Source organism: Mytilus californianus, unplaced genomic scaffold, assembly GCF_021869535.1.
Source record: "Mytilus californianus isolate M0D057914Y unplaced genomic scaffold, xbMytCali1.0.p SCAF_20, whole genome shotgun sequence".
NCBI classification, from domain to species: Eukaryota; Metazoa; Mollusca; class Bivalvia; order Mytilida; family Mytilidae; genus Mytilus; species Mytilus californianus.
The window spans coordinates 4,799,760-4,815,617 of NW_026262669.1; the positions used below are offsets into that span (position 1 = coordinate 4,799,760).

At 30.9% G+C, this 15,858-nt stretch overlaps 1 protein-coding gene across 1 annotated transcript in view; it reads right to left on the minus strand.

Annotated features, from left to right (window-relative positions):
- Window positions 1-6,178: 6,178 nt before the first annotated feature.
- Window positions 6,179-15,858, minus strand: part of LOC127731812 (probable E3 ubiquitin-protein ligase MID2) — a 227,352-nt gene continuing 217,672 nt past the window's right edge. Inside the window, exons 7-8 of the mRNA XM_052240652.1 lie at window positions 6,661-6,753; window positions 6,179-6,455 (exon numbers count right to left, since the gene is read on the minus strand). Coding sequence (XP_052096612.1) covers window positions 6,179-6,455; window positions 6,661-6,753 — 370 coding nt within the window. The remainder of the gene's footprint in view (window positions 6,456-6,660; window positions 6,754-15,858) is intronic.

Sequence of the window (15,858 nt, forward strand, 5' to 3'; positions counted from 1 at the left end):
ATGTATAGTTGGTAAATCATGAAGTCAGGGATTCCGTCACCACACGTAGCTAAAAACCTTTTTCTTTAAAATAGAAAAAAATGGGTTTAAAATTTGGCTTAACGTGAAGACCTTATTTAAAACGAAATATCGCATTCTTATTTTTATTGTGATTTTGTAAATAAGTTCGGTAAATCAACATATGATCCATGAATAATTGTGAATTCGTTGAATAAAGTTATTTATCAATTTACCACTGTACATGTAGTAAGTTTTTTTACTTTTGTGTTCGTCAGTACACACATTGATATTTTGTTTCAAATAAATTAAAACATAACTTAATATGCATGACTACATGTATACTACATGTACGACACGTATGTTACTTGCATCTTACAAGGTCTTATGACATGTGCCCTTTAAAAACATATAATTATGATTTATTTATGAGTTTCAAGTGACTTTGAAACATTTTTCAGTAATCTAGAGTACTTTAAGATCTCTGCCTTGCGTTGTCTTTTGTTGTTGTTGGGTAATGTGTGTGTGTTAATTAGTGCCGATCTGTTTTAATCAACCCTTTGAACTGATTTTCCTAGTTTTTTGTTGTGATGTTACACCAATATCTCGGGCTATGGGTTGTACAACCCGCCTCATTCTGTATGTGTTTGTCAACAGTCAGGAGCCCGTGATGTAATGATTCGAATACTATTTTTAACTAACATTGACAAAACCAGCGACATTAAGAAATGAATTCTACCTCAGTGCTAGGTAATCTTATATATTTCCAACTCCACTTTGAATGCCTACATTTTATTTAAAAAAAAAAAATAGCAATTTAAAAGCTGTAGGTCTTGCCAAGTGCAAGTAACAATCTTTTATTTTGCAAAAGAGCTAAACAGTTTTTTTTTTCTAGTATAATATATCTGCTAAGAACGAAAGATATTTACAAACAAATTTAGTCAAATCACAAAAACTCGGTCATATTACAAAAGCACAACTTTATCAGACACAAAACTCAATCAAAGAATACTACTAGATGTTGCAATTTTTTTATCTGCTGAGTCTCAAAACTGTTACTAGTATTTAAATATTATAAACATTCTACTGTTTACGTAAGCTAAACTCCACACATACTTATTTGTATTTTTACTGTACCTTGTATCTGTAGTGAAATATACCTAGGATCACTATGAACAATAGAATGATCGTTGTGCAGCTTTTTGTATTTGATATACGCCTACCAAATTAATCAGAAATAAACAATCATGTGAAAATACTTTATCCTGAAGGACGATAGTACTTGTACGTTCCAAAGGCGAATAGCACAGGAAACAGACTTTCTAAAAGTCATCAGGTTGATTTTATCAAGTGGAGACCTATCATCATCAGATAAAGGATACCCTTGGTGTGATCATAATTAATTGTTAGCCTTTTGAGTCAAGTACTTAATACTTGACAATGAAACACAGACTGAGATGTTTATTCGTATAGAAAAACCTCAAACGTTGAATGATGATGAATATGTTAATAGATGTTCTGCTCTAATTAGTTGTTTGATATACTAATTCAAGACATCAATGAAAATTAATTCATTTTGTAGCAATATTATTTACAAAATATACTTAGCCCTAGTCAATCATAGTTATCCAGAAATACAGCCCGATCAACATTATTGTATGAAAATTATCCGAAATGCATTATTCATCACCCTTTCGTTTCACAAAGTCTTTAAATTTTAACTGAAACTCCAACATAAAAAGTTCATTTTGTTACATGTACTAGCGTCAATTTTACATATTCTGCAGCATGAACTGAAATCAAGAAATCTTGATGATTCAAATTATCAATTTGTTTGAAGATTTTTGGGCAAATATTAAGGTGGTACCTAACACTACAGGGAGCTAACTCTGTAAAATATTAAGTAGTTTAATCGATAGATAATGATGATTGAGAAGGATATTCTTGTTAACATTAAAAAAATTAACATCCTTTTGTTTAGGTAAAAATTAACTCACTGAGGTTTCAACTCCCGCAAAGTTGACCTCAGATGGATTTGGCTATTTTAGGTACTTTTGGTCATATAGCTTTTCAACTGTTTCGGTTCTTAAACACCCTTGGCTTTCAAATATTCGGCTTTGAGTGTCCCGATGAAGGATAATCAAGAAAAGCGCTTCGGACGCTTTGATTTTATAACGTGTTGTTTTCATTCTTTATAACACTGGGTCGATACCTTTGCTGGTGGACTATTAGTCCCCAATGGTATTACCAGCTCAGTAGTCAGTACTTCGGTACTCACATGATTTAAAACAAACATTTCTTAAATTGTTCATTGATAAATTTTAAATTATAAAAAAACGGAGGTTTCAACTCCCTCAGGCAAAGTTGACCTTAGATGGATCTAGCTATTTTTGAGGTATAATTGTATCTGTTAACAAATACAAAAAGGTGGGAAATACGAAATGACAAAAAAAGTATTTGAGAAATGGGCAAACAGATGACAAAACATGATGAACGACGAGAAGAAAAATCACAGGCGTGAATGAAGCATATTTCATATATCAATTCACGGAAACATAAACAAATGGCTTTGTCGTATAATCATTATGCAATTCATGTTATCAGATAGACGATAATTGTCCTGCTCACGATTTCGCTTCTGTTACACTATTTTCACAACATGACATTACTTATCTAGCAAAGAAGACAATGGTTTCGATAAACAAGTTTAACACCATATATTGTATTTGGGCCTGTTATATTATACGCAAGTATAAAACATCCACCGGACAATAAAAAAAATAGTTGCCACTGGATGTTAAGCTACCAACAATCGATCACTTAAATCTTATGTTTAAATCAATATATCTGGGTTTTTTTCATATCCAGTTTGATATAAACCTATATGTAAGGGTAAAGATGTGTTTTTGTTATTGTTAAGTATTTGTGTTAATATATATGACATAACTATTCATAAAGAAAGGGACACTAGCTTTGCAAAGTAGGACATATACACAGGTTATCAATCTTAAAGAGATTAGACATGTTAAATAGTAATTAGCTAATATGCTGGAAAGATAACTGGAATAATTAATCCAAGGATATGTTAGATTATACGTCACTAAAACACCAACCTGACAATAATCAAAATTTCAATATAAAAGGATTTAACGAAAAAAAAAACAACGGTAAAAACTCATAAATTAAGAAAAAATTCAAGATTACACTTGGCATTAGTATCACTTTGTTACTGTTTGATGCTTCGTCTTGTATAACTTACTAAATTATAAACCATTTACATTTGAAGTTGTTTTTATCATCTGATTATGATATGAATGATATATGATATTAAGTCGTACTCCTTCCATGCTACAGAGCATAGGAGGCGTCACAATTGTCGATATAGTTTAATTCAATCAGTTTTCCTTTTTCTCGTCTTTGTCTTTTGCCTTTGTATTGTCAGTTCTTCTCTTAAAATTACCAATTTATCATTTTTATGTAGTTACATACAGTAGCGCTTACCTATGGGAACATTTTGTAAATTCCAATATTACAAAAGGATAGAGTTCGCCAAAATAAAAAAAAAATGGCATTTAAACTTAGACAATAGTATTTCCTGTAATATTCATTAATCAACAATCACAATGAAATATGCCATCATTAATTTCTGAATTCCTTGTTTATACTATTTTGAAATATTGATTTACTTGTAAGTGTCTGCTTGCACGGAAGCCATTGAACATTGTGTTCCTATTTGAAACGGTGAAATTATATCTTCAAATATTCAAGATTCACTGACGCCATCTTGAAATACTTTACGGTTATGGAATAGCTCTGTCACATATGACCACGCGTATGTTCCAATTATTGTACCACAATCTCTAGGTCTGTTCCTCAGACACAAAATACAACGTATTATCGATTTTTTTTACATCCTGAGCAACACGATACATTTATATGTACACGACAGCAAATCACGTTTCTCCGACTCATGTATGTTATATCTACCCTTTATGTTCCCTGTTAGTGTTAAAGACAGAAAGAGTTAGAAAGCCACTGAAACTTATCTACCATTGTCTACTGGAGTCTTGGTAATATATTGAAAACCATTGTTAAGCTGTTGCTAGCAGAAAAACAAATTTGTTCCAGTTGGTTTACAAATAAGAACGACTGTAATCAAGGTTACATGGCATTTCCTCTAACTATCACATTAATGTTTGTGTGTTTAAATTTTAATTTCAGATTAAAAATATTAATAATATATATATTTTAATTTTGAAAATTCGTAGATGTAAGAAATGAATGCTGTGCCACTAAGTCAAAATGTAACAATCTGACACAATTAGACGATTATAATTTCATCAGAAGAACTAAAACCGCGAAAATATGTCGCTAGTGAGTTGATATACATACATACCATATTGGTCAATAAATTCTTAAAATGTATGTAGTATATAACTCTATTCGAGCAAGTTTTCAGTAAGGAGCAAACCCGTGTTAATGAAGTGTTTGATTAGTCAACAAGTGTCTCTTCCGTGTTTAATACAAGGCAATTATTTGAGATGACATTGTTACGGCCAGAAATCACCTTTAACTTGTAGCCAACAAAAGACACAAATCAATAATTAAATTTGACAAGATTTATTATACACAAGTTTACAAGAAATATTATACAAATTGAAATGTTAACTTGACTGTTAAGTTATAAGTCCGATCTTTTGTCTTTTCTTTATCTGGAATTCTTCTCTTAACTGTACGGAATATGTCTAATCTAGTATGATGTAGTTAACGTAAAGAAAGTGTCAATCCAACAAATCTAGAGAACTTCTGTGAATCCAAGTAAATTAATGTCTAAACATATCTAATTTCGGTATCTGTATATATAGTTGTCAAGGAAACTTCTAGAACACTGCAGGAGGGAAACTCCAAGAAAACTGTAGAACGGAAACTTCTAAAATACGGTAGAAGTTTAAATTACACATCGTATATTATAATCATTCCAGAATTATTATGTAAGTCAAATAGAAAGTTCTAATCATTCCATCAGTATCTATGGTTGTTACAGTGATTTCTAAACTGCACAATTATAACATTATTTTGTAAACAACTATAAATATGATGTAAAAATATTATACATATTATAAGGCCACACAATACAAATTAGGCCAAGATAGATAAACATGATAATAACAATATCATAACACCTCCCCCCCCCCTTAACTGGTTTACTCTCACCTTCATTAGTACGCTCAAAATATGGTTTTAACATATTAATATGACACACTCTATTTTGTTTGCGCCGATCTGGAGTTCTTACAATATAATTAAAATCATTGATTTTACTTTCTATTGTATACGGCCCACAGTATTTAGACTGTAAAGGATATCCAGGGACTGGCAAACATACAGGTACCTTATCACCAGGCTCAAAACCTCTGTCCCTGGCATCTTTATCATACCATATTTTTATCATATTTTGAACAGTTTTTAAGTTTTTCTGAGCAATTTGACAAGCAGTATACAATTTTTTCTTTAAATCTGGATACATAGTTTAGAAGATTCAAGTCAGGGTGTTCAGTTAGCCATTTTTCCTTAACCAATTTTAAAGGTCCCCTTACAGTATGACAAAATACCAACTCAAATGGACTAAAACCAAAGGATTCTTGAACAGCCTCTCGGACCGCAAAAAGTAGAAAGTGAACACCATCATATCAGTATATGTCAAATTGAAGACACAAAGTTCTAATCATGTTCTTAAATGTTTATTGAAAACGTTCTAAGGCACCTTGAGATTCTGAATGATAAGCACTTGACCTATAATAAGCAATCCTAACTGGTAAACGACCTGCTAAAATAAACCCGACATGAGATATGAACCCAGGTCGGACTGTATAGACTTAGGAAGTCCTAATAACGTGACAAATATTATAAGAGCTTTCACAATAGTTGGTATCTAGATATTCCTTAACGGAATGGCATCAGGAAAGCGAGTGGATGTACACATGATCGTCAATAAATACGCATTTTCAGTCTTGGTCTTTGGTAAAAGTCCAACGCAATTAATTAATACTCGACTGAAAGGTTCTTCAAAGGCTAAAATTGGCAGAAGTGGTGCTGGTGGTATTTTCTGGTTAAGCTTGCCAACAACCTGGCATATATGGCATGATTTGCAGTATTGTGTGACATCATCCTTAAGTCTGGGTCAGTAGAAATGCTGCAAGATCTTAAGGCAAGTCTTCCTTATACCTAAATGTCCAGCCAAAGGGGTGTAATGGGCAAGACCAATAATTTCTTGCCTATACACTTTAGGCATCTCCATTTGGTATACCACTCTCCATTCCTCCTCTGGGATAGCATCTAAAATGCCGTCTTGATGGTAGAAGCATTCGGCCACTTTGTCTGCTTCCTCCTGTGGTTGAGCCCTCTTGCGGAGCTGAAGAACCTCAGTGTCATTATTTTGTTCTTCCACAAATTTTCTTCTGTCAAATGAATGGCTGTTCACTTCTGGCCATTGCATAATTACATTTTTTTTAGTACTAAGTGGTCTTATCATTGCCTGTTCTGAGCCACAGGAACCGTCAATGGAAAGTGTCAGAAAGGTCTATATAATCATACTGGTCTTTTTGCAAATCCTCATTTTGTTGTTTTCTTGCCAGCGCCCTAGTAACAACACAAGCTGGATACAGTTCAGCATCATCCTCAGGTGATTTAACACCCACAACCGGTTCACTGGTAACAATTTGTTCAGCAACCACTTTGTTTCTAGCTAGATCTTTCCTAGCAATAAGGGAGATTAGGACAAACACCCACAGGTCCAGTAATTAAATCTGACTTCATATAAATACGATGGAAGGGAACATCTATACAACCTAACTTCACACCCTGTAACAAAACGGAGTCAGCCACAGAAGTCTTCTCGGACAAAGGCAGCGCACCTTCTAATAACAAAGTCTACGAAACTCCAGTATCCCATAAAATCTTAATGGGCTGAGGAGTAGTATTATCAACAATAGAAACAAACCCATCAGACATAAAGGGTTTATAATCCTCCATGTAATCACAAAACTGGACTTAAAAGCCTGACTCGCAGGACATTCTAACTTATAGGTAACAAGGGGTGTCGTACAAGCACTGGATTTGGGTTTATTATCTCTTTCATTCTTCTTCTAAAGTCTAAAACAATCAGCCATCAGGTGACCATTTTTCTTACAATAAGCACAAGTAAGTGACTTCTTCTCAAAAGTATAAAATTTTGGACTAGACATATTATTACTGGATTGACTCTTATTCTGTGCAACATGCTTATTATCAGTACGCTCAGTACTATGATTTTTGTAATTTCCGCTCGAAGTATAAAAATCTTGACCTTTGAAACTTCTTGTATGTGAAAGGGTATAATTATCGGAAATAACAGCTGCATCTTGTAATGTCTCAACTGTTTTGTCATCTAAATGTGTTTTTTAGTCTTAATGAACACACTGCTTGGACTCTTCTAATAACATCAATTGTCTTATATTATCAAAATTGTTATCTATTTTCTTTGACGTAAGCCATTTATCAAATAGATCTTCTTTTTCCCTAGCAAGTTCAACATAGGTTTGTGAATCAAACTTTTTATAAGACCTAAATTTCTGTCTATATGCTTCTGGCACTAGCTTATAAGCTTTCAAAATTTCCTGTTTTACAGTGTCATAATCAGAACTTTTTTCTGATCAATAGCAGCCTTGCCCTTAAAAACATTTTTGCAGCATTGAAGTCCAATAAGGCTTTTACCATTTAAAAAAAAAATGAGCAATTTTCGCAAACTGTGGAAAATATTTATCAACTGTTTTTTTTTCACAACATCTGGGAACCAAACGTATATCTTTGCTGCATCAAAATATTCTGATTTTGACTCTACATTAGTGTTGTTTTCTACTTTGACTATTTCAATTTTTATTTTCTCCATCTCTAACCTTTCCATAATTTAAAGTTCTGCCTGTTTAAATTTAAATTCATCTTTTTCTTTTTCAAATAGTTTTATTTTAACTTCGTTTTCCATTTTTTTTCCAATTGTTTTAATTTAAATTCATGTTCCAATGCAAGCTGTTTTAATTTGAAAAGCATCAACATGTTCTACCTCAAGTTCAAGAGCCTCTTCATCTATAATTTCTGCGTAAACTTATTTGTCTATTACCAAATTTTTTATAATTTGTTTTCTCATGGATACTTTTAAATCAATTTTTAGATGTTTAGCAAGCAACACTTAATCCTCTTTCTTTAAATTATCAATCCCTTACATGTCTAGCGATTTCAAAAATGTACCGGCATCAAATACCATTTTGCAGAATTGTGTTGGCTAATTCTAATTCTATAAATACAGAAAATTTTAATCTGATATTAGCGTTTTCCCGGATGAGCCCCCAATTGCTGTTACGGCCAGAAATCACCTTTGACTTGTAGCCAACAAAAGACACAAATTAATAAACAAATTTAACAAGATTTAGTATACACAAGTTTACAACAAATATTATACAAATTGAAATGTTAACTTGACTGTTAAATTATATGTCCGATCCTTTGTCTTTTCTTTATACGGAATTCTTCTCTTAACTGTACGGAATATGTCCAATCTAGTATGATGTAGTTAACGTAAATAAAGTGTCAACCCAACAACTTCAGAGAACTTCTGTGAATCCAAGTAAATTAATGTCAAAACAAGTCTAATTTCGGTATCTGTATATATAGTTGTCACGGAAACTTCTAGAACACTGTAGAAGAGAAACTCCTAGAAAACGGTAGAATTTTAAATTACACATCGTATATTACGATCGTTCCAGAATTATGATGTCAGTCAAATAGAAAGTTCTAATCATTCCATCAGTATCCATTATTGTTCCAGTGATTTCTAAACTGCACAATTATAACATTATTTTGTAAACAACTGTAAATATGATGTAAACATATTATACATATTATAAGGCCACACGAAACAAATTAGGCGAAGATAAATAAACATGATAATAACAATATCATAACAACATGTTTACTGAAACATAACTAATCATTCCTTTCAATCAAGCCAAGTAAACTTTTACGAACATTGTCCTTGTACAATCAGAGTTGTAATATGTTGAACTATCGGCAAACAGAAAGTTTCCACAACTCAACATTATCAAGCTGAACACTAAATATCAAATAATTCCCTTTCAACGAAGCCGTGAAAACTTTGACGAAAGTTTTCTATCAAAGGCATGACGATGTGGGCGAAACAGGTAAAACACATTCTAGTCAAACCAGTTGCAAATTTATTTCATGATATCGAAAGACTACACATTTATATATAATCATAACATTTTACAAAACAAGAAAAATAACATTCATATACATATCACAGAAAGATGTATAGTAGTCTCGCGCGTTAAATATAATACAATTTCAATCTACATGTTTAGTAGTTTAAAGGGCAGAAACAACGTATAAATCAAATATGTGTCTGATAATTGAATTCACATTAAGATATACATTGTAGGGTTATAGACATATTTTGTACAATTTGATTAGTAACTTGAAATACTAGAAAAGTCCACAATTTTGATTTGTTTCGAATCAATTGCTTAAAGACTATTCCGACAGTTTATAATGTTTTTCAATACGTTAAGTTCTATAATAACGTTCTTTGTAGGATAAATAGAAAAGTGAAATTAATTTGAATGAGTAACGGACACTAGGATATAAATTGTAGTTAATTATTTTGAATTTGATATAACGAGAGAGCATTTAATAATTATCTGACATAAGAAAATATCAAAGTATGAATGATTCGTGTGATGCAACACGTACGACATAATTCTTTTGTGGTTAATACAGATTTTAGGAAAAAAAAATTGATGTATCAGAAACATATATATTTTAAACATAAAACGTGCATGCAATTAAAACAAGTACACATTATATTCAGATTGTTTGATATTGTTTTTGCATCGGAAGGAAGTGTTTTCCATCATTTCTGTGTTTCGCTAATGTTTAAAACTGGCTGTCACTTTTTTCTTATGCAATTCATCCATCTGAAGAAATAAATACAATGATTGTGTTTGTTTAACTTAAAATTATACATCATGCATGTTTACAAGTGATATTATAAATATCATAAATTTGTGCTATCTGCTTCCTGGATGCAATTAGTTCGTCAACGATGTAAATGAAGGTTTGCTTAAATGTTCGTAGTTTTGTTGTCCACAACATTAACCTCCACATTTTTAGTTTTTAGATAACAAACTAGTCTATCGCTGTGTTGAAGACCCATTGGTACCCTTGGGCTGTTTTCTGCTCGATGGTCGGGTTGTTGTCTCTTTGACAAATTCCCTATTTCCATTCTCAATTTTATAATTTACTGAACAACTCCTTAAGGACTGTTATTGGTTTATTTGTTTGATCTTGTATTTAGGCACGATTTGACGCAATAAATAGTGTGAACTGATGCTGTTTACGTTCAGTTTAAGGAACAACAGTCGTACAATTTGTGTTAACATTTAAACAAGAACTGCATCTCCCTTTTGTAAAAGTGTACTATTGATTCTTTATTAACAAACAGTACATGCTTGCTCTGTATTTTGATAAATATATATAGTCACTTCATTTGATGAAAACTATCTGTATATAATGAGTATGTATCCGGTCTATAAGAGTATCAATCTTTCCAAATGGAACCGATTTATGTCAGAGACGACCATACCACTTAACTAAATAAATAGTGTCCTTCATAAGAAGCAACTTGCAAACGTAAGTTAAGTTATTTCTTTACAAAAACAAGTTTAAAAGATACTACCGCAGAAAAATGCCATTTTGTGCATATCCTTATCGATCAGTTAGTAAATAGATGTATTGTACTTTTTCATGAAAATTTTAAGTATGAAACAAATTATTAGAAAATAAACATGTTATACTACGTGTATAGCTATCAGTGATACAATTTTGAATATCATTATAGGTACTTCTTTTGATGACTAATGCATATAATGTAAATCCTCGCCATCGAAGAAAAATATAAATCGTAAGCTTTATCTTCAATACTTACTCTCCACAGGTACAGCTACAATAAGAACATATTATATCATCGTCGGACTTTTTGTCAAAATTTATTTACCTATCGGATCTAACAATGTAAGTTCTATATTTTGAAATGGTTCACATATTGTCATTTTTGGATTTTTTTAGCTTTCTTAATATACGGTATTTGTATTTCTCACTATTGGAAAAGCCCGTTTTGTGACTTATTGTAACTACCATCAACATAATTTACTCTATATTGCCCGTAATGTGACGTATTGACTACCATCAACATAATTTACTCTATGTTGGGTAGCTGTCTCATTGACAATTCTACCACATGTTGTAATGTTTATCCTATAGGCTAATAGATTAATGACTGAACACATGATTTATCAAATTCAAATATTCAAGTTTATTTGATTTTTTTATAAGCAAAGTAACAATGTTATTTTTGCATCTTGATAACAATTTTCACCTTTTTCCACTTTTATAAGAAGACTGCCATTTGTCATATGATTCCTATGACAACAAATGCTCAAAGTTTTTAGTTTTAGTTTTCGATTTGGTACTTGGCAGTTACCGACTAAAGTTATATAATACATATATTTGAAATAGTAATGGTATGATATTTATATATTAAATAACACAAAGGACAACACATGTTTTTGTTTGTAATTCTAGAACTATGTTTTAAAAACATATGACGTCATACATTTTTTATTAAACGAAAACAACTTTGAATGGCGACGATTAATCAAATAACCAGGAATTCTGGTTTACAGCATTATATGTACATATCGAGAATTAATACATTAATTGGACATATATATATATAACATGAAAGGAATAATGAGAAAGAAGTCACAAGATCATGATATGTTGTTACAATTTAGACATATTGTCACCTTTCTTCAGCCATACGGACATACTAAACATATACGATATTTGGAGAAATAGGAATATCGTTACGCAATTATTTCATTCCGCTTATTGCAACCTACATAATTAAGTACATTATTCAAGTTTCAAAGACTATAGTCATGTTATAAATTGCGAGATAATTGTAAACTATACTTATCTGTTTGAAACTATTCACTTACGTACTGCAAAAATAATTAAAATCAAGTAAATGATCATACAATAGAGCACACCATCTAGCAATGAGTTATAGAAGTCACCGTAGTATAAGTAGTAAAGTGATAGTAGAACTGACATTTTTTTGTTGAATGTTATAGTCAGTAATTATGTCAAGAATTAAAATTTTGTGTTTGTAATATTTTATAATAACAAACATATAATGTTTCTGAAGTACTGGTTAAACTTCAGTCTTCTATAGCCTGTTGTGTCTATTGCCTGTTGTGTTTACTTTGTAATATTTTATAATAACAAACATATAATGTTTTCTGAAGCACTGGTTAAACTTTAGTCTTCTATAGCCTGTTGTGTTTACTTTGTAATATTTTATAATAACAAACATATAATTTTTTTCTGAAGCACTGGTTGAACTTCAGTCTTCTATTGCCTGTTGTGTTTACTTTGTAATATTTTATAATAACAAACATATAATGTTTCTGAAGCACTGGTTGAACTTCAGTCTTCTATTGCCTGTTGTGTTTACTTTGTAATATTTTATAATAACAAACATATACTGTTTTCTGAAGAACTGGTTAAACTTCAGTCTCCTATAGCCTGTTGTGTTTACTTTGTAATATTTTATAATAACAAACATATAATGTTTTCTGAAGAACTGGTTGAACTTCAGTCTTCTATCGCCTGTTTTGTCTTACTGTCATAACATATAACAAATACAACTGAAAAACATGTTTGTTCTTTTATCAATTAAAAAATATAAAACTTCCATACGTGAGTTATAATTAGTAAACTGTCCATATATAAGGTTATAAAACTTTCAAACAGTGTCCGTTTACAGATACATGTACAACATTATAAACCTGATCTGTTTACTAAGTTTCTATACTGTTTTTGGTGGGGTTCGTTTTGCTTAGTCTTTAGTTTTCTATGTTGTGTCATCTGTACTTTTATTTGTATGTTTGTCTTTTAAATTTTGGCCATGGCGTTGTCAGTTTGTTTTCGATCTAAGAGTTTGACTGTCCCTCTGGTATCTTTCGTCCCTCTATTATGGAATATTTTGTTATGACTGGCAGTGTATTTGTCAGGTTATTAAGTCGTAATGATTTACCTACACAACGTTTAAATCAAGTTGGAAGCATTTTGTCTAAATAAAGTTATCAATCTTTTTGTTTCAATATAGTATTCGTTGTTTTAAAGACATTTCTAACATTTAGATTTGTAAAAAAAAAAACAAATATTACATTGAACATATTTTGCGAAAGTATTTGATAATATTTTTTGTTATAATACTAGAGAAAAAACAAGGTGTTATTAAAGATATTTGTAAATAACAATACGGATTGTATTGTCTACTTGTTCACGTTTGAATTCAGAATTTCATTTAAAATTATACTGATCAAAATATAGTATTGCTTCTAATATACGAATGGGTTTTGTTTCTTCTATATAATTGCGTCTTTATTGCTTAGAACTTTTTTTTATATTTTCTAATTTAAAAAAAAAAACACCTTATACGACATTCACTATCTAATGTCCTTTCATTTTTTGTAAACTCATCACAATATACTTATCTTTATGGTACATGACACTTACGGTGGACTGAAACTTATAAATAGAAATACAAGTTTTAAATCTGAGGAATAATTTAAAACAATCACGATATAGAGAAAAAACAAAGTGTTATTGAGGATATTTATAATCAACAATATGAATTGTATTGTCTAATTGTTTACGTTTGAAATTAGACTTCTTAGCATTTCATTTAAAATATTACTGATCAAAATATCGCAATGCTTCTAATATTGGAATGGGTTTTGTTACTTCTATATAATAGCGTCTTTATTGATTAGAACTGTTTCTATGTTGTCCAATTTCAATAAAAACACCATACACACCATTCACTATCTATTGTTCTTTCATTCTTCATTTTTTGTAAAATAGTCGCAATATACTTATATTTTAGAGTACATAACACTTACATCGGACTGAAAAATACCAAAAATAATACCAGTTTAGAATCTGAGGAATAATTTAAGACAATCACGATACAGCAAATACTCATCTCAAAAACACCAGTTTATAAATTTTACTGAATATGTTCAGCATATTGTTTTGAACTGTTTTAGTTTTCTTAACTAGAAACTGTTTTTTCTTGAATGTGGTAGCTATTCAAACGAAGTATAGATATCAAAAATGACAAACCAAGTGGTGAACACGAATATCTATATCCCAAAAATAGTTGTAAAGTCATTATCTTCTCTTTTAGAGTTTATAAAAATCAAAATAGCATCAATTTTGTCTATAGGTGTTTTGTATCTATTGTGTCCAGTAGTAAATTATAAAGCAATCATAGTAGAACAAAACATTAAAAATGTATATTATGAAAATACTAGCATATTGATAATGTGATGTTCATTTGCCAACCGCCTATTGGTGAGTAGTTACTGCATAATCAGGAGTATATACATGGTATGTAGCACAACATTCTATTTTTTGAAAAGCAATTAAATAATAGGTGTAATAAAAAAGACTAAACAAGACTAAACATAAAGTCACAATTTGGACATTGGTTAACTACTGTCTCCTTAATACAAACATAAGGACATATCAATTTGGATATTTTCACGTAATTAGCATATCCAGTGGCTGCATGAATAATCATATGATTCAAGCTTTATAAACTATTAATCGCCTGTCAAAATCAAGTCATATTATATCATAATGTATTCTCATATTTCAATACTTGACAACAATAATTTAAAAATACAATTTCTTATAATCTTTCCAAAAGGGTTGTTTTAAAGATAATTAAACCTTATATAAGAATGCTGGATTTTGATTGGTTGGTAGCCAGTGTATTTTTCGCATATTCTAACCTTTTTTTCTCATTTTAAACGAATTTGCATGTTTTTCACCACTGCCGGTGAATTTACATCAAATTCCCCTCTATGCCGTGGTATTTGCCATTTTGGATATTCCTTTTTTACCCTCGCGGGCTTCTTCCCGCCAAAATCATTAAGATATGACGTTACATCAAGACAGCGCTACCGCGTATAAGTACATGTATAATTCCCACGGTATTATAATAATCTCTACTTATCCTCAAAATTATGCATAAACATGTTTATGGGTTACAGCTGACTAGTAAAAAAATATTTCCTTTCACCAGTGCAGAGAGTTTCAATCAAAATTTATTCGGTGTAATTAAACAGATATATCATGTTATTGAGGGGTATTTGCGAAAAATACCAGTCTTGGGACCAAATTTCCCTTGCCTAGCGGCTCGAGAAATTTAACAGTCCCTCGACTGGTATTTTTCGCAAATACCCCTCAATAACATGATATATCTGTTCAAAAGCAGATAATAGTGTTTTACCAACCCATTTTTAAATACTTTCTTCGACTATTTCTCTCTTAAAATAGTATGACTATTGTTTTACTTTACTACACTACGTTCACCATTATATAAATATTGTTATATTATAAATTGCATATATAATTGTACCCTATACTTATCTGTTTGCTACTTGACACTTACCCGCTGATAATTCAAATACATATTCTTAGAATACCGCATACCATTAAGCAATGAATTATTACAACGAAAGTGGAATTAAATAAATTTGTAGTAAAGTGAAAATATAACATTTCGAGATGACAGTTTGGTCTGTCAGATTAATCAATAGTAAAGTCATTAGTCATGGCAAATATTGAAATGTGATATTTGTTTAGTTGACACAATTATTTTCGTGTATGTTC